Raw genomic sequence first — 21,171 nt, forward strand, 5'->3', positions numbered from 1 at the left:
TCGTAACTGTAAACATAGTTAGCAGTTAGTGATTACTGTTGTCATACCATGGACGACTGTGATGTTGGTGCTAGCTTGAAAAAATAGTATGTACAGACAACAAAAGATATAGGTGTAGCAACCAGCGCAACGATTTAACCCTAGTAACAGAAAAGAAAGACTAACAAATACAGTAATATGTTTTTGTTGAGATCTTACCTGATACCTGAGAGACTTACCTGCCTACATTTATTATAATTATAAATGTAACTCTCGTCATGGTCAGAGGTTAAAGGTATGAGTCGTGACTAGAGCTCCAAAATATAATAAAGTGGACCCAATATATGGTACTCACAACAATTATCGTACAAATGAATTGAATTAGTAATGAATTAGCTGAATTTTACGTACGATCTACTATACACCTTATAATTTTATCTCAGAGTAGTTAAGTCCATCAAAACAATACTTTATTTACAAAAGTACGGTTCAGTCAGTAATTGATTAGCCAAACTAAACTAATCAAGCCGAATAATTCGATCAGTGCCCAAAAACTAAGAACATCTATGTACTCTCTCAACTATTTAACTGTAAACGTTGAAATTGGGTGAAACTGCGCGCAAGAGTAATAACAGGGTTGTTCGTGCGATATCTATCGTAACTGTTCTCTGATGGAACATCTCCAACTTACGAGCTACGGCTAATTACAAGCATTATAGAGCTACGCTTTTATTGAATCCCCATTCGCCACGCATTCACAGCTGTGCGGAAGTCAAAGATGCGCCGATTTCATGAGCACTCTTTATTTTTCAATTCATAAATAAAAATAGCATTAAAAACAATAATAAAAAAACATAATATAAGTATTATAACGTTACAACCAAATCGGTATTTATGTGAATTTTAAACCTGTTTGTGGAACACATGCGCAACGAATTCAATAATGCGATAGTGATGTAATAATTTTGTAATTCTCGAAAGGGAATCGGTGAATGCACTTGCAAATGCTTGCAACTTTGAGTTAGTTTGATCGCTTGCTTTGTAGTGGGACGCCCTCACGACTGGCCTCACTTCATTAATATCCAGCACAATTTACCTTCTATAGATGCTGAAATATGTTGTGTCGATTGTATTACTTTTTACTATTCAGACGGAGCCAAAGCAAACATGAATACTGGATGAATCTCTTGAGGAAACTCGTCCTGAATGCGCTGGGATATTACTTTCAGTTTAGCTTCCTTAAAGATAGTCTCAAAGAGAAGCAACGGCCGCGTCACAGATGAGTCTTCCTCATCATATTCAATAGTCTTCTCACTTGTCACATTATCCTTGATCACAATAACACCATTGGCTGTAAGAGCTCCTTTGAGAATCTTCAAGAAGTCAATTAGATCGTAATCCTTCAGGTGTCCAGTTATCCATTGGCACCAAACAAGGTCATACTGGTGCTCCGGTTTGAAGTTCTGGACGCCTTCGACGTATATTTTTCCTAATTTTGGATTATCGTCACCGAACTCCGCTTTAGCTGAGAGTGCAAACTTCGTGTCCTGTTCTACAAGATCGACTTTTTCAAAGATCGGCATCAGGAGTTGCGTGGAGACCCTGCCGATGCCCGCACCACAATCTAGGGCACGGGCTTTAGCTGTACCCTTCCCCTGGGCAAACAGGTCTTCTATGAAAGCTTTAGATCCTTTAATATCGGCATTTGAGATATGGCCGAACCCGCCCAGGACGCCGTCGATGGTTGCGGGAATTGTAGCCCAGTATTTTGCGGCCGCTTTGTAAAAGTTTGATTCGATTTTAGACATGGTTACTATTTTTATAAAAGTAAATATTTTTGTACAATTTAATAAACTGACAGTGTCATTGACATCTTATCTTGTCTTTGCTTTGTATGTGTATACATAGAGAAAAGAACACTATGTGTGTATATTTTTAAAAGTAACATTCTTCATGAGTTCTGCATAAACAGGTTAGATAACAGTTAATTGTTAGGAAAACCGCACGAGAGGAAAATAATGTTTACAGCAAGAGCAGCCTGTTATTATTCAGAGAAAGGAAGAGCAGGCGACACTTTGCTCTGCCTATAGTTACAGCAGCAGCTTCCTGCCAGAGTAATTAGCGTACATTGCAGGGTATATAATAGATACACCTCGGAAACGATTTTGTTGTAATAAAAGCCACGTAATGTAAAGTAGACTTTACATAATCTAAAAGCTAAATGCTTAAAATCAACAGCCGTATACCTGACCCTGATACCTTCAGAATCAACATGATGCACACTGGATGCACTATACAATCATGCCTAGTTCCTACCCCATTAACAAACTATTCCAACGGGCTTCCTTATTTCTTATCTTTCATGTCTGCCCACTGCAGGGTATTATATAGGCCCCCTCCATCTTATGCCAAGTCCCACGGTCCTGTGCCTCATTTATCCAGTATTTCTAGCTGTACAAAAAACAACAAGACCATCCTAACCAAAATTTTCCCTAATTGTTCCAGGCCCTGATCACAGCCGTGAACGAGACAGCCTCGGACGACATCCGGGATGCGCTGAGGGCGGAGACGGAGAGCCGCCTGGCGCTGTTGCCGCGCGGACCCACTGTAGTGAGGGACACCGTCGCTTACAAGACCACTGTTGACACTGATGATACGGTACGCAACATGACCCGCTACGGGTGGCTTAGGAAGTAGTGTGCTTAGGATGCTTGTGGCCCCGTGTATGGTTGTTGTTTATCCATACTTGTTAGATAAATATAATAAGAATAGATAAATACATACTTACTTAGGCAAGTTCCAGTTAGGACTCAGCGGGGGGAAATCCGAAGGAATCTTGATGTTCACTCACAAAATTCACTTTGTCTGTCATAAAGTAAAGAAATATAATGCCTCATTAGAATTAGAGCTACAATGGCAGCTTGTAATATTTAACGGATATTAAAATTTGCCAAAGTCCAATAATTACGACCGCTCCGAATCACAATGATTAAGACCGACAACGACTGACATGTTGATACAAGAGGAGTAGACTGATTTCAATCTACCCACCTACAAATATTAAAAGTGTTCGTTCGGTATCGAACAATAATGAACGCAGCAGTACTAAAAATCTCGTATTGCGTTCAACAAAGTGTACATGGGAAAAAGCAGAGAAGCTGTTAAACCTGACCAAATCCATCTAAGTTATTTATGTATTCATGCATTTTGCTAGACAATTTAAACGCACCTAAGTAAGAATACTTAATTTAATAAATTGTATGTGTCGTCAGCTAAATACGATCGAAAGGTCTAATAAATACAATCTTGCATATAATTATGTAACAATGTTCTCAAATTGATCATGAAATATAAAACTAGTCTCATAGAAAGATATGCTAATGTTATTACAATTGTGTATGTATGATAATCATATTTACTCACTTAATGGCTCTGCCTCACGAGCAAGCGATAATTTAAACTGTGTGAAAATGAAATGTGATCTTAATTTTCTTCGGTCGCTTCCACACTTCCACGTAGGCAACAAAAAGCCCTAGATTCATCACCACTCTCAAATGAGCTGAGAGAATTAAATAAAAGACAATGCATGGTGTGAAATGAGACAATGAATAAACTTGAACAATCGTTACTATGTACTTGGCATTAAACGTGAAGATTTATGGTGAAATCTTTACTTGAATCATGTTCTAGGAAGTCTTTGCGCTAGTCAGTAGGTAATGATGTGGAATTTTGTAAGTCTCAACGGTCGTAAACATCAGTCAAATTTATATTGTCACTCCTCTTTTAACTGCTTCCTTTTGTAGCTGTTAACGGCTTCTCTGCTTCTGTATATTTTCTAACGTTACTTTAAGATACCACTAGCTGCTTACTTTTAATGTCTGCTTGTGCTGGAAATGCAGAAATAAACATTATTCTGTCATAAGTATTTAAAAGTGACATGATTAATTAAATAATTAAAAGGAGGTGTCGAAGCAGATACATTTTCCTAAGAATTAGTACGATGGTATTTTGGGTGAAATAAAATCCTGTATTATGGCTTCTCCTATGGGGCGCCACAACCTGTGGCGAGCCACGACTCGATCTCGTTGTATTAAACGTGCCGATTGCACGACAGCTCTCGTTTGTTAATTTTTCGTCAGTACAGAGTGACCCTCCTGTCTTTAATCATCGATATGGACAGCTAGATGTCGTCCCACTCTACGCTTGTCACCACGAACTCTTTTACCCCAGCTAATACAAAATGTATTATTCAGGAGGAGCTCCGCGCGCTGCGGGCGGACGGCACGCTGGTGACGGAGCGCAGACACACCAAGGAACAGGAGCTGTTGGGCGACCAGGAGCTGCCGGACGACGAGGTAATATAAGCACCTACAGTAGGGTTACCACCATTGAACAAGAACAATCCGGAGTGCCAATTTCGCCATAGTGGGTTTTTGACATAGGTATCTGTCAAGAATTTAATATGTAGATGACGTATAATTGATCAACCATTCCCTGGTTACGATCTAACCGACTCTGGAAAAATTTGAGCTTAAGCAGCATCGCTAGGGTCAAATCTGAAGGGCTAGTACGGGGCGCGATTAAGACGTGACAAACGCTCTCCGTCGCGCTCGCTCTTAAGTCTGCGCGATGTGAGTGAGCGCGATGAAAAACTTTTGTCACGTCTTAAATGAGCCCCGTTAGCCCTTCTGGCGTAACTTGTATGAAAACACCTCTATATACCCACGATGGTTGTCAGGTATTCTTGGAAAATTCTGAAAATATGTTCTTGCTTAGACAAGAACCCACTTGCACTAGTACCACCTATACTCAGCATGATTCCAAATCCAGTTCAAGGGTTCCTCAAGCCATCGTGCGGTCGCAACCTATCACGTCGAGATGATTGCGGCTCAGACCGCGACAGATCTCAGCTAATAACGCTGGTGCCTATTCCCTTGCCCAATTATTGCCACTACGTGGGGAAAGTCGCCGAATGTTATGCTACTTTTAGTTGAACGTATTGTAGGTACTACTAAAAGAAAAATTGTTTCATACGTCTCATGGTTATGCAGTATGTAGTAAAGAACTAAAATTTCTGGGCCACAAATTCTGTTTTCTTTGAGGAGGTATATTTTTATGGGAATTTTATTAAATGTGTGTAGACTATTCAAATTTACAAATTTATATATATACAGACGCTTATGATGTACTATACACTATACATAACAATAGAACTTTCTGAAAACACATATACACTAATATACATATAGATACATAGCGGGATCGATATAGATACTGTAACTATAATTAAACTCAATTTTACAAATTGCTGTAGGTTAGCTGTAATTTTACAAAATTTCATGAACAGTGTAATAAAAATAAAAACTCTTAGTTACTTATTCATACTCATATGAGTTTTTTTGTCCAGTCTTAGTCCAGTTCAATATGTTTACACATTTTATACGATAATTTAGTTTTTCATCTCAATCCTAGGCGGGATCCCTAGCGAGTGACAAGAGCGCGGTGGAGGAGCGCAGCGGGCGCGAGCGCCGCAAGCACGTGGAGCTGGAACGGACCACCGACCACATGGCGGGCGGCCGCCGCGTCGCCACGCACCTGCACTCCAGGACACGGACCGAAGAAGGTGGGATTGTGGGATAAATTGGGTGTTTGTTGCAAAAAGTTTGGCTCTAAGTTACTGCTAGCGCTATCTAGTGGTGGTTTTGGTAACTAAAGTTTAGAATGGTTTAGATGATTTTTATTTTCTTGACTGTTTAGTAGTGAGTAACAGATTTTGCATTTATTGCTCCTAGATAATTATATGTAAAATATTTTTGTCGTAGCTGAAAGAGAAGGGCAGCCAATAATGGACGAGGATTGGGATAGTTTGTCCGTGCGAATGCGACGGCAGCGCCGCCTACGTCATGCTGGTAAGTTTATTACTGTATAGTTCCGCTACTCAATAATAGATGGCGCAAATATTTTATCTTAGAGAGGCTCTACTTTTTTATAATTATTTTAATAATATTATATTAATAATTATGTTTTTACCTATATACTTGATGACTAATTATATGAAATATTTCTAGGGGGTGGATAATGAAATGCATTGTTTTTTTCATGTTTTATTAAAATAATTGGTTGTTCCGTTAGTCCACTACGATTTCTCTACAATCTCTACATGAAACTTTTCTAAACAAGTACCTTAAGTATTTAATAATAACCTAGGGGCGTACACTGCTTGCTTTGAGATTTTATATTTAATATGTTTAATTATTATCATCATTCATGTACCTAGTTCAATTTCTATTAATATTTACTATCTCAGCAGAACCGACAATTCCTGAAACAATACTATAACCTCGGTCAGCCTAATCTAACAAAAATATCCCATATTTTAAACGATCATAAGGTCCTCGACAATATTGTCGCCGCCATTATGTTAATGTTGGCAACATTGTGACCGCTTCAGAGTTTTGTCGGCCTTGTCAGCCTGTCGTTCCGTGTCAGCCCACGGAACTTGTAATTTATTCACATTGTACTTTTAAGGTAGCTGGTTGTCGCGAAATAATTTATTTTCGCATAAACACTACCCTTTATGGGGATATGAAATAGGCCTTGTTATTGGCGTTAGCGGAAGGAGCTATCGGTATTGAGATCGCAAATGCTTTGAATTTGACAATATTAGTTTGAGTATCCCACTCTGCCACTTTAAAATTATAAAGGCGAAAGTTTCTGAGTGTGTGTATGTTTGTTACCTCTTCACGTCAAAACGGCTGCACCGACTTTAACGAAATTTGGTATGGAGTTTAAAATCAAAATTATTTATTTGTTGAATATAGGTGTAGGTATGGTGTTATAATAGGTACATGTTGCTTAAAACTATATTCTACCCTAAAGGGTGTACATTTTTTTAATATATCAATATGAATTGAATTAAAAATTATTTAAAATACGAAAAATACATTATTAGCTAATTATTATGTCAATAAAATTTAACCATGCAAAAATTACAAAATAAAATAATAACTTACTTACTTACTTACTTACTTATTCCCAATCTCCGCTGGGGAGCAAAGGGCCGAAGTGAAGCGCCGCCATTCTTTACGATCTTGGGCCAGCTCAGAGACATCCGCCCAAGACATCCCCGCCTGGCCCATTTCCTTGTTCACAGAGCGCTGCCATGTCTCTCGCGGTCTGCCGAGTCTTCGTTTACCGCCCTCGGGGTGCCATGTTAGCGCTTCCTTTGGGACGTCTTCAGTACGCCTGAGAACGTGTCCTATCCATCTCCATTTGCGTTCTTTTACGGTTTCTGCTACAGGTTTTTGATGTGTTCTGCGCCAAAGTTCCTCGTTGGAGACAAAGTCAAACCAACGGATCCCTAGGATATTGCGTAAGCATCTGTTTACGAAAACCTGTAGCTTGTTCGTGGTTTGAACCGTTTTCTTCCAAGTTTCGCAACCGTAGAGGAGAACGGTCTTTACGCACGCGTTGAACAGGCGGATCTTGGTTTGGAGACGGAATGCGGAAGACCTCCACACTGGGCTTAACATGGCAAAAGCTCCACGGGCTTTGTTAATGCGGTTGCCGATATCCTCGTCAGTTCCACCATTTGGTGTCATTTTGCTTCCCAGGTAGGTGAAAGTGTCAACATCTTCAATTGGTTGGCCGTTGATTTTAAATGGAGTACGGTCCGCAGTCATTACTCGCATTGACTTTGTCTTTTCTCTGTTGACAACAACAGAGAAAAATAATAACATTCACATTTAATAAATAAGCTCGCGGTGGGTCAGCTGGTTGATTACAAATTTGACTACCCTATTGTTTCGCTATTCGGCAGTCATGAAATCATTTATTTTGTTTACTAAAGGTTTATTGCTTCATTATCAAAGTGTTAAGAGCATACCTGTCTACGGAAATTTTGCTACCCACATGCTATTACTGTGACGAGACATTAATGTAAGTTAATAAGTTGGCTTATCTCTTAAATATTTTATTAAGTTCTGAGTACCTACATCAGTAACAATAGGGTAGAGTACGCTCTTATACTCAAATCAGTATTCGTCCCATAACATTAAGTTTCAATCAGCATTGTTCATACGATATCACAATCTTATCTGCACATTATTGTTAAGTATAGGTACTAAATTGAAAATAGTCGATAAGTTAATTTTTTTTTTAAATAATCAATTAAAGATGAACAAACGGAGTTAACAACCAGTAGGTAGGTACCCATATTTAATTATCTTAGCAGAGTAATTAAATCTATGGCGGGTTCAGGCCTACACTGTGTAAAAATTTCGGAATACCCTGAAAGCAACTTACATTAGTCTTTTATATCTAATAATGTAGAGATTAATTTACTTATTTACGGTCATCAAGAACAAGAAGACACCACATTAAATATTCCATAAACAGCTGACCTACAATCGCATGCAGGTTCGATGCGTCACCGAGTTTCTCTCTCATACAGGCACTGTACAACTAACAGGCTATTGTTTTTATACGACACTTGACCACAAGTGAAACTTAACTTGGAAAACCTGGAAATGTCTATGTTTGGTACCTTTGAAATGTTGCTGTACTCAAACGAGCTTAGTAGTTTCAGCGTGAATTAATTAAATATTTTTTGGAACCACTGAAATTTTCATAATGTATCAATCAATTTTATTTGTTAAGAATAAAGTAAGGGCTCTACTACAAGTCGTCATATCCTACTTACCTCCATTAAAGGCTTAATTTTTTTTCAAAAGGACTGACTATTACTCCACTCTCTACAATACTTACATCACTTCACGTCCCATTGAGCATTACTGGAGAGCTTGTAGTCAAATATACTCTTGAAGCGCCAAGGCCCTGCCCAAGGTACCTAGGTATATGAAGTGGGCAATTTAACGCTTATGTCCATCTGCCAGATATGGGCAGCCAGCGGTCCCACGCGCCTCCAGAGGTCGACCACTACGCAGCGCCATGGCGATTTCATTACGTTTTATATTGTGTACCTACCTTGCTACTTAGGTAGGTACTCTTTTTATTTCCTTAAAGTATACTAAGATGGGTAGTTCCAGGTTTTACAAGCCGAATCAAAATAACGAATCCAAAGAATCCAAGCATCCCAATAAGTGGTACTAAACTACTGATGCTGCACCCATGCAGCCTCATAATTAATAGTTTATAGCCCTATAGGTACGTCAAAGCTTCGCTATATGCATATTATCGTATTTCATCGATCGTTAAATCGTGGATTTCATCTTACATTAATCAACTTTTAATAACTTTACGGCCCATAAATTGAGGCAGATCAAGACAGATGTTAATCAACTACAAAAAGGCAAATGTCACTATACGTTGATTCAGGTTTCGCCTTCGTTTAAAATGCAATCAACTAGGCCATACGTTAAACTTAAACAACGTTTAATTGCTTTGCCGAGAGACCTTGTCGCGATCGACAAACTTTAGTCGAAGTGTCGTAACACTTGTCCAACCTGTCACATCACTGATGAAAGACACTTACCGTGGGACCTTATAATATTACCCAAAATCTATATTTGATCAGACTTAGGGAAAGTTATGGAAACCGGTACTTAGGGAGTTTCATAATTTGTGCTGTTCGATTGAAGGTAAACGTAGTGGATTAACGGAAATGACCTAGGTACTTAGAAAATAGAAATCAGGGAGGATACGGATTCTTGCCGATTTTTTATGTGACGTGTGATGTATGATGATGTACACTAGTAAACTGCAAATTTCAGAAAAAACTAACGCTAACGATCCGTGTAGTCTATTGACCTATGTACCTAGTTCTAGTATTATGTAACGTAAATAATTCAGTGAATAAATTGTCTCACTACCGACAGCAGTTAAGTAAAGAAACTTATTGTCGGAATCACATTGACCTTCGGTAGTTTGGCCAACTTATTGACTGAGCGATTACGCCATGTGCGGCGCGCGGCGAGGATGCCTCGAGCCGGCCAGTCCGCGCCGCGCGCCCGCCGCTCACACCTGCGTGTTGCAGACGCGGACAAGGACTACAAGCGACCGCTCGACTTCGACATCGAGGAGGAGACCCGCAAGAAGGAGACCTCCAAGTGGCTGGAGAGCCACTTCGGCAGCGAGTCCCGCTCCTCGCACGACTCCATCGCCGACGAGCTCGCGCGCCGCCCCGAGCCCTTCTACGTGAAGACCAAGCCCGTGGACGACGAGGGCTACTACGGCAAGACCTCGTCCCCCGCGCCGCCGCCGCCCGTGTACGCGGACCGCGCGCTGCGCAAGACCAAGTCCTCCACGCCGCCCGGCGAGCCCGCCGCCCGCTCCGGCGCCTACTTCAAGGGCGTCGCGGACTGGTCGCAGCGCCGCGCCAGCAAGCCCAGGATGCCGGAGCCGCGCAGCGCCTCGCCCTCGCCGCCCGCCGCGCGCTCGCCCTACGGCAGCCCGGACCGGCTCACGCCCTCGTCCCGGCTGGGCCCGGCCGGCCGCCGCGCGCCGCCCTCGCGCGACGACTCCGCCTACGTGTCGTCGTCCACCATGCACAGCCCGCCGCGCGGCTCGCCCTTCCGCCCGCTCGAGACCGACCGCTCCTTCCGCGAGCCTTCCGTGGAGGACGACTACCGGCCGCCCGTCGCGCCCGAGCGCAAGCGGCACCTCAAGCAGCGCCTGTCCGAGGAGCACCGCTACGACAGCGGCTACCGGAGCTCGTCCCGGAACGAGAACTCGGGGCGCTCGCGGGACAGCCGCGACGAGGGCGCCGCCGAGCCGCCGCCGGACTACTCGCCGCCGCGGGAGCGCCGCGGGAGCTCGGACCGCGACCGCACGCCGCCGCCGCGCCGCCGCGACGACCGCAAGCAGCACCAGAAAACGCGTTTCGCGGCGGAGAGCGGGCGGCGCGCGTCGCCGGCGCGCAAGTCGATGGGCTCGGCGATAGGGAACTCGATCAGGAAGCTGGTGGGCAAGATCCGCTCGGCCTCGGCGGAGCGGCGCGCGCGCTGGCGGAGCTCCCGCTCGCCGTCGCCGGGCGAGGCGGCGCGCACGTACCGCGGCTACGGCGAGCCGGCGCCGCCCGCCCCCGCCCCCGCCACCCGCTACTACCTGGGCGAGGACCCGCTGGGGCCCAGCATCTACGGCCGCGAGCACAAGTACGAGGCCAGTGCGAGGCGCGCCGCCGCCTCCGACGCCCGCGACCACAGAGACCGGTAAGTCACATTCTGTAACACACAATGACAGTTTCCTTCCCATGACATTTCTAACTAGCGTTGGAATTAAACCATTAATTAATGTTTCATTAATAGGTAGATATACAATTAAATACTTGCCCAGATATACATATCTTCTTATCTAAAATATGAAAAAGTAGGTATTTTTTGTCAGTATTTTATGGATAATCAATCAGATCCCTTAAATAGAAACTTGAACTAATATGAAACTTCGCCCACATTAGATAATTATGGTTCTCATAAAAAATAATGCTGCTTGTTTGCAAATTATCATATTGTTACGGAGACGGCCCAGGGCTATTTAGGTACAATACCGATATAAAAGCCAGCCAGAAACATCATCTCAATAATACCTCAGTACTTAAGTACATAGATAAATAAGTATTTTATGAAGTACAAAAAAGAAGAAGTAGATACCAACTTAGGTATTGTCTTATTATATTAAGTTTACAGTCTCTAACGAGCTCTTAACTTTAAACCTAACCAAAATCTAACTAAAGTTTCCTTAACAAGCTAAGTTACAAGCGTCTGTTTGAGTAGATTTAACTTTATTACTTAAGTACCTACTAAAATTTCTTATTTAATTCACTTGTCAGAATTACTCCAATATTTGATTAAAGGTTTAGTGGAATGGAACTAGGTTTAAAAAGTGCATTATTTTAGACTGCATCAATGAACGTAGACTTGGTTAGATAAGGTAAATACCAAGCTAAGTATATACTATATACTCAGCTACTTAGGTACATAATCACAATCTGATACAGATGAAGGAAACTTGATATCCTTGCTTCTAACCTTTGTTTTGCCGCAACAAAGATTCTGCGGTTCACTTTATTTATTGATTAGTTGATTGGATATTAATTACTTAGGTATAATACTGTACATTGTAAGCAATTAACTTCGTTTTGTTCTCATAGTAAAACTAGGTAGGTATTAATGATTCATGTATAAATAATTTAGTCAAGAGAAGATACAAAACTTAAGTACTTATGAAAAATAAGGAAAATTCCAATGCTGCTGAAATTCAGATTTCTCATAGACAATTTTCAGCCAAAGCTCCCATGTATAAATCTTATATCACTGAAAATGCTACCTTCCTCTAACTTTGGTATGCTATCCTAGAACCAAAGGTACGAGTCAGTTAACGGTAAAAGTAAAACGCAGTTGGATCGAAAAAGCAGTAAATTTCATAGTTGAAGGCTGAGCCCATGTTTGCCAAATATGGAGATTTGCCCAGATTTATAAAAGGACCCCGCTGTGTTTCTTGCGTAATGAGATAATAGGCACGGTCATCGGCCAACTTACAACGTTTGGCACAACGAACCAAAATAAGATGTCTAATTAATTAGTAAACTGCCGTAAACAGAAGTTAGCCCATAAAGAAGAATAGATAATGCGTGATCAATGAAAACTAACTTTTACTTTTGTTCATCATGTCTATATGGGTCTCCCGATTAATGACTCTTGTGTGTAATCAAAATACTATAAGTACTTTACCGATTATATACCTATATGTATATGTATATCTACCCGTCTTTACTTTAATTATCTGTAAATATATGATAAAACCCAAGTTATCAGAAATAGACCTCTCATATTTATTTAAATCACATACCAACCTACAGCCTTTAAAGTACTAAGGTTACATACGTGAATGATATTTTCCTTGTCAACGATCAATCAAGCCCCTCAGTAATGCGTTCCGGCATGTCAAGCCTTATAAAAAATGTATGGCTGACCATGCAAGCGCCAATTACGGTTAAATGAGGTTTTTAAAAAGCGAACCTTATTGAGCACACGCCGTGAGTCAGACCCAGGTTCTCACTTGACAAACTTTAAATACACCTAAGCATGAACTTAAGTACTAGTCAGCGACAGTTCAGACAATCACAGCGCTGTATTCTTTACTTAAGTACCTACTCAAAAGTTGACGTTCTCATGTGTGAAACTAAGGCCTTGGTCTCCTATTTACGCCGTAGTTCGCGTCCAGCGTCACGCCGTAGGCCGCGTCACAATGCTCACTATAGAAATGTACTGATGCGGTCTCCCTCACACGCCGACGTTGGCGCGTAGATGTTATGAGTATCGTGACGCGGCCTACGGCGGTGACACTTGACGCGACCTACGGAGTAAATAGGAGACCCGGGCCTAACAGTGAGTCAGTTATCTCATTCGTCGAATCAAACAGATTGGCAATGTCGGTGACAAAATGATTCATTCATGGTGCGGAAATATTTGTAAAACAGGTGTTTCAAATTATTATTCCGGTTTACGAGCTGGATTAGTAAGAGTTAAGACCAACCGTAGCTTAGGTAATGAAAATTGAAGTTTTCATATTGTTTATTCTTTACGCTCCGTGCAGATACCGATAGATAAATATGTAGCTACTCAGGTACTTCTGTGTAAACCATCTAAGCTATCCCAATAATTTATAATTACTTATGTAAGTAGGACGACCGAATGGCGTAGTGGCTAGTGACGCTGACTACTGAGCCGAAGGTCCCGGGTTCGATTCCCGGCTGGGGCAGATATTTGTTTAAACACAGATATTTGTTCTCGGGTCTTGGGTGTTGATATTTATATTTAGTATGTATCTATCTATGTATTTGTGTAGATATATCAGCTGTCCGATACCCATAACACAGGTTCTGCCTAGCTTGGGGTCGGATGGCCGTGTGTGAGATGTCCCCACATATTATTATTATTATAGTAGACTAAACTTTGATACCAAATTTTAAATGATATATTTAAAGGTACACATAAAGGGTGTAAGGGTTTTCCCATGTTAAATCTTACGGTAATGATAATGATGCATGCAAAGACGAATGCAAATTTCTAACACGTGGAAATCTTAGCATAGCAATTTGTAAGTCAATTAAAATCACATAGTCACGACCACGACGCATTAGGCGTAGGTAAACTAAACGGACACTACTACTTAAACTACTCCAATTATAAGTGGGTAGGTACATAAATAGGTATACAACCGTCTGAACCGGTAAACAAAGCACAAGCAGAATGTGTAGGAGGAGATCCCTCATTATATCCAATTACTATAATACGAGAATAGGTACCAGTTTTTGTCACGTAAGGAGCCTTAACAATGAGCCTACGTGGGCATATCTCATATCCTCACAAACTTCTCATCTATAGATCTCTATTACCATTGCAAAAAACCAACCAAAAAAACATATAACAAGTATTATAAATCAGTTTCTTTCGCATTCCAGCGGCCAGTTCTCCAACACTCTCGGTCGGTTCAGCCACTCGACCAGCCGCCTGAACCCGAACGGAGAGATCGAAGAGGAATACAGCAGGAGCGCCCAGACCCTGCCGAGGAAGCTGCACGACCGCAAGGAGAAGGCAGAGAAGCCCAGCTCCAACAAGTACTGGCACCGCCTCACGCCCAGCAAGCGCTCAAACAGTGCCATCAACGTGTCTCACCACGGCACCAGCACACCAGAAGGAAAGATCAACGGACACCCGCCCGGACCTACCAAGCCGGCCCGGACCTACAAGGTCCTCAACAGGAGCAAGAGCTTTGCTATGGGCGCACCTGAAGCCGAGGTGCACCCGCGTTACGTGTCAGGAATGAGCCGCAACTACTCCACCATGTATAAATCCAACCCCCACCTCAGCCGTCTGGACGAGACCCCAGAACAATTAAAGAGTCCGGGCATCGTCTCCATAATCAACCGAAGTCAACGGGATCTGGCTGACGCAGTCTCCCGTGAGACGGAGCGCAGACGCGACGGTCTGTTCGGAGCTCGGTACGGAAAGACCACTCCAGTGACCAACGGACACTCCAACGGGTACAGCAAACACGATGACACGGACAAGAAGAAGATCTTCATGAAAGGTCTTCGTGAAAGAGCACCGGAACTGTACCACACGCTTCACGCCGATGACGAATCCGACGGCAGTAGGCTCTCCTCTAGGTACGGCACTCCGTCGCCAGGATTCAAAGACAGGCCCTCCGAAGAGAGGAAGACTCTTTACAAAACCGAGTCGCTAAACCGTGATACTAGTCCATTTGTGTCCCGCCTAGAATCGCGTCTGAAGTCGCCGGCCATTCGGCGAGGGAGCAACAGCAGTGACAACTACTCGGAGACCTACAGGTATACCACCAGGTCGGGGGACCCGGAGCGGCCGAGCGTGACCGACACCGTGGAGACCGTCAGCAAGAAGATCGTGCCCACGAGGGACGGCCGGGGCAAGGAGATCATCGAGTCCAGAGAAGTCAACTCTGTGACCAAGAGTCGCGGCTACAAAGACGGCGTGCCCAGTTTGAAGTACGTGGACACTGGCATTCGCGCTTCCCCGCTTGGGTATGAACCACGGAATGGGTACACAGAAAAGAGAAGCAGTAACTACCGAGTGATGGAGAAAATTAGAGATTATTAATGAAATATAATTTAATTAAATTTTCGCACATTGCCATATTTTCTATTATCGAATTATAAAATTGAACAGAGTCATAGTTATGCAGACTGAAACACTCTATAATGCTTTAGATAGTTATAAAATTATCTAACTAGGTATAATTAATTTCATTTATTAACACTTGTGTTAATTTGTAAATTAATATTAAAATGTAAAAAGTCATAGCTTTACTAATTATTGAATTACGACAATTAATTCCGTCCACTGACTGTAATATTTTGAGAAATTGTATCTCCTTAGTTATAGAACCCATGTGATAGAATAAGTTCGCATGGATCAAATAAATAAAGACAATATTTTAAATGTTGTATCATTACTAAGAATTTATTGTAGGTAATACCTAATCTTTTGTAATATTAAAATATACATTCATATAAAAAATAAAAGTATTTAATAATACGCACTATTGTATTGTTTCATTTACCTACGTAAATAAGTATAAATTGTTTGATATAGATACCTACCTGCTTACCTAGGTCATAGACTAATGCACTAGGTAGCTAGCTAGCTGGTGGGTGTATTGTATTGTAGTTATACCTATACTACCTATATGCTCATTTCATAATATGAAAGATCGCATCAAAATACAGGTTCCGCTCTTACGGCAAGTGAACTAAAATATAAATCTGCTGAAGTGAAACAGGAGTAGCAAAAGTTGTAAAAAGTCGTAAGCTAGAACAAAATTTGTTGAGTTGAATCACCTCCTGAGTCAACCCCTTTCGGCTTAGTAATACTAATACCGCTTTTGCAACATCCTGTTATATAATTATAAGATCCAAATACTGGTAGGGTGAACGAGTTCTCTAATAGAGTCCAAGTTCTGGGCATATTGTATAATTTAGCGACAAATAGGCAAACGTAAGCTCGCTCCGGCTTGCTGGACCACAGACCGGGTAAACGGCAATCTTGTCGGTAGTGGCTGCATGGTTTGGAAGGCAGAGGACTGGGCCGATGATGCTGAGGGCTTAGTGTAGGTTTTTCATTACCGATCGAGCAGTGAAACCTAACGCAAAGTTGTATGACACGGAGCTAGTACAGCTACTTACCGCTAGGTGGCGTCTCTCCCGTGCCATACAAATTCACGTTCCTTTACTCGCCGCTTATCGAACGGTTTGAAAACTCGCACTCCCACTAATTATACTATAGATGTAGTTAGGTAAGCATCTACTAATTGTGTTGAAACTAGAAACCGTTGAAACCTGTTTCTGTTGCAAAGTTAGCGTTGTCGGACTGTATAAAATACGAGTCATTGTCTATGGTTTAAGACAACTAAATATTGAAGTACTTGTTCTGAGGTATGGGTATCAGAAACCGATAAGTTACGATTCGAAGTATTTTGTAGATCACTATAACCATAGACTACGAATCAAAAAACAGTGGGTCTGTTTTTACTGCACCATAAATTTAAATGTCGTGATTGGTCCGTTTAAACTGATTTTTGAAGTCTATGATTCAACGAACCAATGAAAAATTAGGAATAGTGAGTGTATTTTTTCATACGTCATTGAAAACATACTTTTAGTCTTGACGCATCGTGGGACGCCTTGTTCGCGCCGTGTTACTTATTTTTTTATTATAATTTATCATTGTAATTAACCCTAGGAAGTAAGTATTTAACGTATAGTCAGTGATTGTGAACGTTTATAATGAAATACTAAGAGTGTCACGTTTATATTACAGAAAACATGTCCGGTATTGCGAGTGCACGTTTGGCCGAAGAAAGGAAAGCTTGGCGGAAGGATCACCCATTTGTGCGTATTTCGTATAACTTCAAGTGTTTACGTGCGTTATGAAACCTATTTTCTAATCCTAACTTTCATTCTTTCAGGGTTTCGTTGCTAGACCTATGAAAAATCCCGATGGCTCTTTGAACCTGATGACATGGGAGTGCGCGATTCCAGGAAAGAAAGGGGTTAGTAACTAGTTTAAACGGACGTTCAAATTACCCCCAACCGACAATGACTAGCCCCCAACATGAAACATAGCCCATTTGTGTCAGTTCCACCAATAGTCCTTAGTTCTGTTACTGATCTAATATCTAATCTATATTTCTCCACACCTCTAATAGTCGGCTTTAGTTCAGTCAACTTGATAGTTCCTGAAGTTTGCTGAAGGCGGGATCAGATGGTTCATTTTTGTCTCATTCGGCATCATTCACTCGAAATGTGTGTGAACTCCAAATGAAAAGTGCAAACATAAATGAACCATTCACTCGAGTCAATGTTCATTCAAATGAACCATCTGATCCCGTCTTGAGATTACACTCTTATGTTTTGTCTAACTAAGGTTTGGTTTGTTAGTTTGACAAGGTACAAAAGTACTTTCTCTGCTAGCTTCATGAAAACCAAATTGTTTGAACCGAACCATAGTAGATGTTATTGGAACTAAAGGGTGCTTAGTACAAGAATATAAAAAAACCCACTATGCGTGGTAGTAAAATATATGAATTCCCTACCCCATAGTTCAACAACAAGACCAATACAGGCTAGTTCCAGGGTATTCTATCTTGTAGAACTTGGCCTAATAATGTACAGAACTTTGTATTTACTTATGTATTTTTGTGTTTGTCCATCATAAACACCCATAAAAATTGATGATCATCATTACTGTGGTAGAATATTAGCATCCTAGCATCGCATGAACATATTATCAATTATTCCATATAAATCTAGCACACCCTGTGAGGTTGCAAATGGTGATAGTCTGACTTGCTTATTTCTTTCACATTGGTCACAAAACTCACAAGCTAACCAATCCCTAGTGTTTTCCACTAATATTCTTAAAAGTAGACTAATTTAAGTAAAACTAAACATCCTTTCCTCTCCATGTTTCAGACTCCATGGGAAGGCGGTCTTTACAAGCTGCGTATGATCTTCAAAGATGACTACCCCTCAAGTCCTCCGAAATGCAAGTTTGAGCCGCCACTGTTCCACCCCAACGTGTACCCGTCAGGAACAGTCTGTTTGTCACTGCTTGATGAGGAGAAGGACTGGCGTCCGGCGATCACAATCAAACAAATCCTACTCGGAATCCAGGATCTACTCAACGAGCCCAATGTCAAAGACCCTGCCCAGGCTGAAGCTTATACAATTTACTGGTTAGTGTTTTTTTTAAATGCTAATGCCAGAATTCACTTTTTTGAATAACTATTTTACTATATCTACTTGCTGGCCGAGTCCAAACCAGGCCAACCTTTGCTTGCCAAGAATGGCATTCAATAAGTAGGTATTTATTATTAATGTTGGATTTTCAACTGATTTCTATTTTCTCAAAATTGTTACCTTATACTGCATTGCATATTATATCCAACAAACATGTGCGAGCCAAGGTATACCCGTGCAACAGGTAAAAAAAGCATTAAATATGCCAGTAGCCATAGCATGGCATGATGGCAGGCCAAAGCAGCCAGCCTGTAAAACAATGATCTGTAAGACTAGAGGGTTATTGCTATAATCTTTACCTCCCAGAGTATTGTACCGAAATAATTGTGATTTTCGTAACTAATGATTCCTTTTTCATAATTTACAGCCAAAACCGGCTAGAATACGACAAAAGAGTGAGAGCGCAGGCGCGCGCCATGGCAGCCACCGAGTGAAGCGTCCACCACCGCTACGGGTCGTTCCTAACTGCAGGTAGAAGGAAAACATCTCGTGTGATATCAAGAATATGACTAGATTTATAACTAACTTTAAACGCGTCCTAGCAATGATAAGATTTTGTGCCACATCAAGAAATTGCTCCCACTGTGTTCTGGCTGATAGTTATGCTGTGAGCATACTGGATAAGAGAATTTACGCGACTGTCGAAGGTGGCGTAATGCAGATGTTACTGCCATTCTGAGTATTTATCAGTGGTATATCTTTGTATAGTTCCATAACATCATGGTCTGCAGATCCATTTGGCTACTTCCCAGTTACTTACACACCTTAAACCATCTTAGAAGGGCCAAAACTTTCCGAAGCAAAATGGCTTTTTTCCGTTTGTATAAGACTGACCTCTATGCATAGTTTGCATTGTTTCCATGACTTTGTCCCAACTTCTTTTACAAAATATTGTGTCTACGAAAGTTATACTACTCTGCCATAATGATGTAGTTTGCCATTTTGCTGTCTCGTAATTTTATCTTTACTAGTTAGCCTTAACATACATAGCTTGAGCTGTTTCATCCAGTGATTTTGAATCTTATCCTTGTTGTGGTGCCACATTTTTGTAATTGGGTTGTTGAAATATTCACTGCGTAATCGTTGAGACAACCAACAGGTAGCTGTTAGCATTTGAAATAATGTGATGCGCTTTCAAAGCAGAATAAACATGATATTTTAGCAAGGCTGTATGATTGAAAATTGTATGTAGTTATCTTTGAATTAAAACAAGCTACTAAATGCTACTCTATAATGTCCTACTGCTGCGAAATGAGTATTTTTCACACTCCTTTGTGACTGATCCAAAGCTAATTCTGTAGCATATAACATGGTTTGTTTTGTGTAAGAGAAAGTAAAAATATTTTGTTACAAATACTGACATATCTTTTACGTCCGATGATTCACCAGTTGATATTACAACAAGCTGTTATTAATAAATTAGTAAGAGATTCCAAGCATTGTTTAAATGTTAAGACCTATTTATAGCTGCTGGTAATCTAGAACTAAGTGTCTAAGGTGTTCATTTGTAATTTATTTTTAAAACATTCAGCATTTTGCATACAGTATTTGTGTTAAATATATCAAAGAGGGTTAGTTGTATAAATTCCAAACATCCAATAAAATTATAGCGAGAATCTGCACTGTTATTTTTAAATATTTTTGTATCTTATGTCAGTACTTTAATCGAACAATAAATTTAAAATTGTATCTTATGTTTTATTTTATGAAACCTTACCTGTAACTTGTTATTCTTAGTTTAAATAAGTTTAAGACCTTATATATCGAGTATTATATGCATCGAGCAGACTTGGTGTTTTGTCATTTGATTTAAAATAAAATGGCGAACAGACCTAAACTATCTCGCCCTACTCCTTGTTCTCCATCTCCATACATACTCCATCTCACTTCCACTTATGTAACGCTGCCATTCTCATAGTGTTTATTTATACTAGTTTGATAAGTAATACATACTATCAATTTTAGTTGTCTCTCATCTCCTCTTTGTACCCTACACTGATCCCATCCCTTTGTCTATTTTCATGGAGACATTAAATTTACAATTGCTAAACTACCCATTTGTAAGTGCCTATTATGTATAATGTTAACATCAAGATAAACTTCATAGATAGTAGTTATATGAAACCGCCATTGAATGGGGGTAAGTACTTAATTGTTAGGAATAAGCATTGTATCTATTGTTGTTAGGTCGAAACTGAACAAAGGGCAGGAATGCGATGCCACAAACCTTTATGAGGTTTCCAAACCACAAATTTGAGTAAGTATGATAAAGCGGTACCTATACATAACCCTTTATTAACATAACAACTTGGCCCAAATTTCTAGGGTTATCTGTTGAACTAGACTTCATTGAAATCCATAATATTATACTTAGAGAGGATAATAAGTCGAAAGTGACT

General features: G+C 40.8%; 3 protein-coding genes across 4 annotated transcripts in view; 2 read left to right on the forward strand and 1 right to left on the reverse strand.

Moving 5' to 3' along the window:
- LOC105393315 (serine/arginine repetitive matrix protein 2) overlaps positions 1-16,014 on the forward strand; it is a 65,056-nt gene extending 49,042 nt beyond the window's left edge. The window contains exons 6-11 of the mRNA XM_048622554.1: positions 2,485-2,637; positions 4,233-4,334; positions 5,452-5,602; positions 5,802-5,888; positions 9,974-11,147; positions 14,399-16,014. Of these exons, the coding sequence (XP_048478511.1) occupies positions 2,485-2,637; positions 4,233-4,334; positions 5,452-5,602; positions 5,802-5,888; positions 9,974-11,147; positions 14,399-15,572 (2,841 nt within the window). The 3' untranslated portion in view covers positions 15,573-16,014. The remainder of the gene's footprint in view (positions 1-2,484; positions 2,638-4,232; positions 4,335-5,451; positions 5,603-5,801; positions 5,889-9,973; positions 11,148-14,398) is intronic.
- LOC105393311 (N-terminal Xaa-Pro-Lys N-methyltransferase 1) lies at positions 932-1,857 on the reverse strand. Its single transcript, XM_011565047.3, has one exon. It carries the CDS (start codon positions 1,785-1,787, stop codon positions 1,122-1,124), a length of 666 nt encoding a protein of 221 aa, XP_011563349.3. The 5' UTR covers positions 1,788-1,857; the 3' UTR covers positions 932-1,121.
- A 1,057-nt stretch (positions 16,015-17,071) lies between the features above and the next one.
- LOC105385585 (SUMO-conjugating enzyme UBC9-A) lies at positions 17,072-20,461 on the forward strand. 2 transcript variants are annotated; one of them, XM_011555989.3, is made up of 5 exons: positions 17,072-17,216; positions 17,292-17,362; positions 17,440-17,523; positions 18,446-18,708; positions 19,140-20,461. In XM_011555989.3, exons 2-5 carry the CDS (start codon positions 17,297-17,299, stop codon positions 19,204-19,206), a joined length of 480 nt encoding a protein of 159 aa, XP_011554291.1. In that variant the 5' UTR covers positions 17,072-17,216; positions 17,292-17,296; the 3' UTR covers positions 19,207-20,461. The 2 variants fall into 2 exon arrangements, with proteins under 2 accessions (XP_011554291.1, XP_011554292.1); XM_011555990.3 differs by having other exon boundaries at positions 17,151-17,216; positions 17,271-17,362.
- The last annotated feature ends 710 nt before the right edge of the window (positions 20,462-21,171 follow it).

Source organism: Plutella xylostella, chromosome 8 (assembly GCF_932276165.1).
Source record: "Plutella xylostella chromosome 8, ilPluXylo3.1, whole genome shotgun sequence".
Classification (NCBI taxonomy): Eukaryota; Metazoa; Arthropoda; class Insecta; order Lepidoptera; family Plutellidae; genus Plutella; species Plutella xylostella.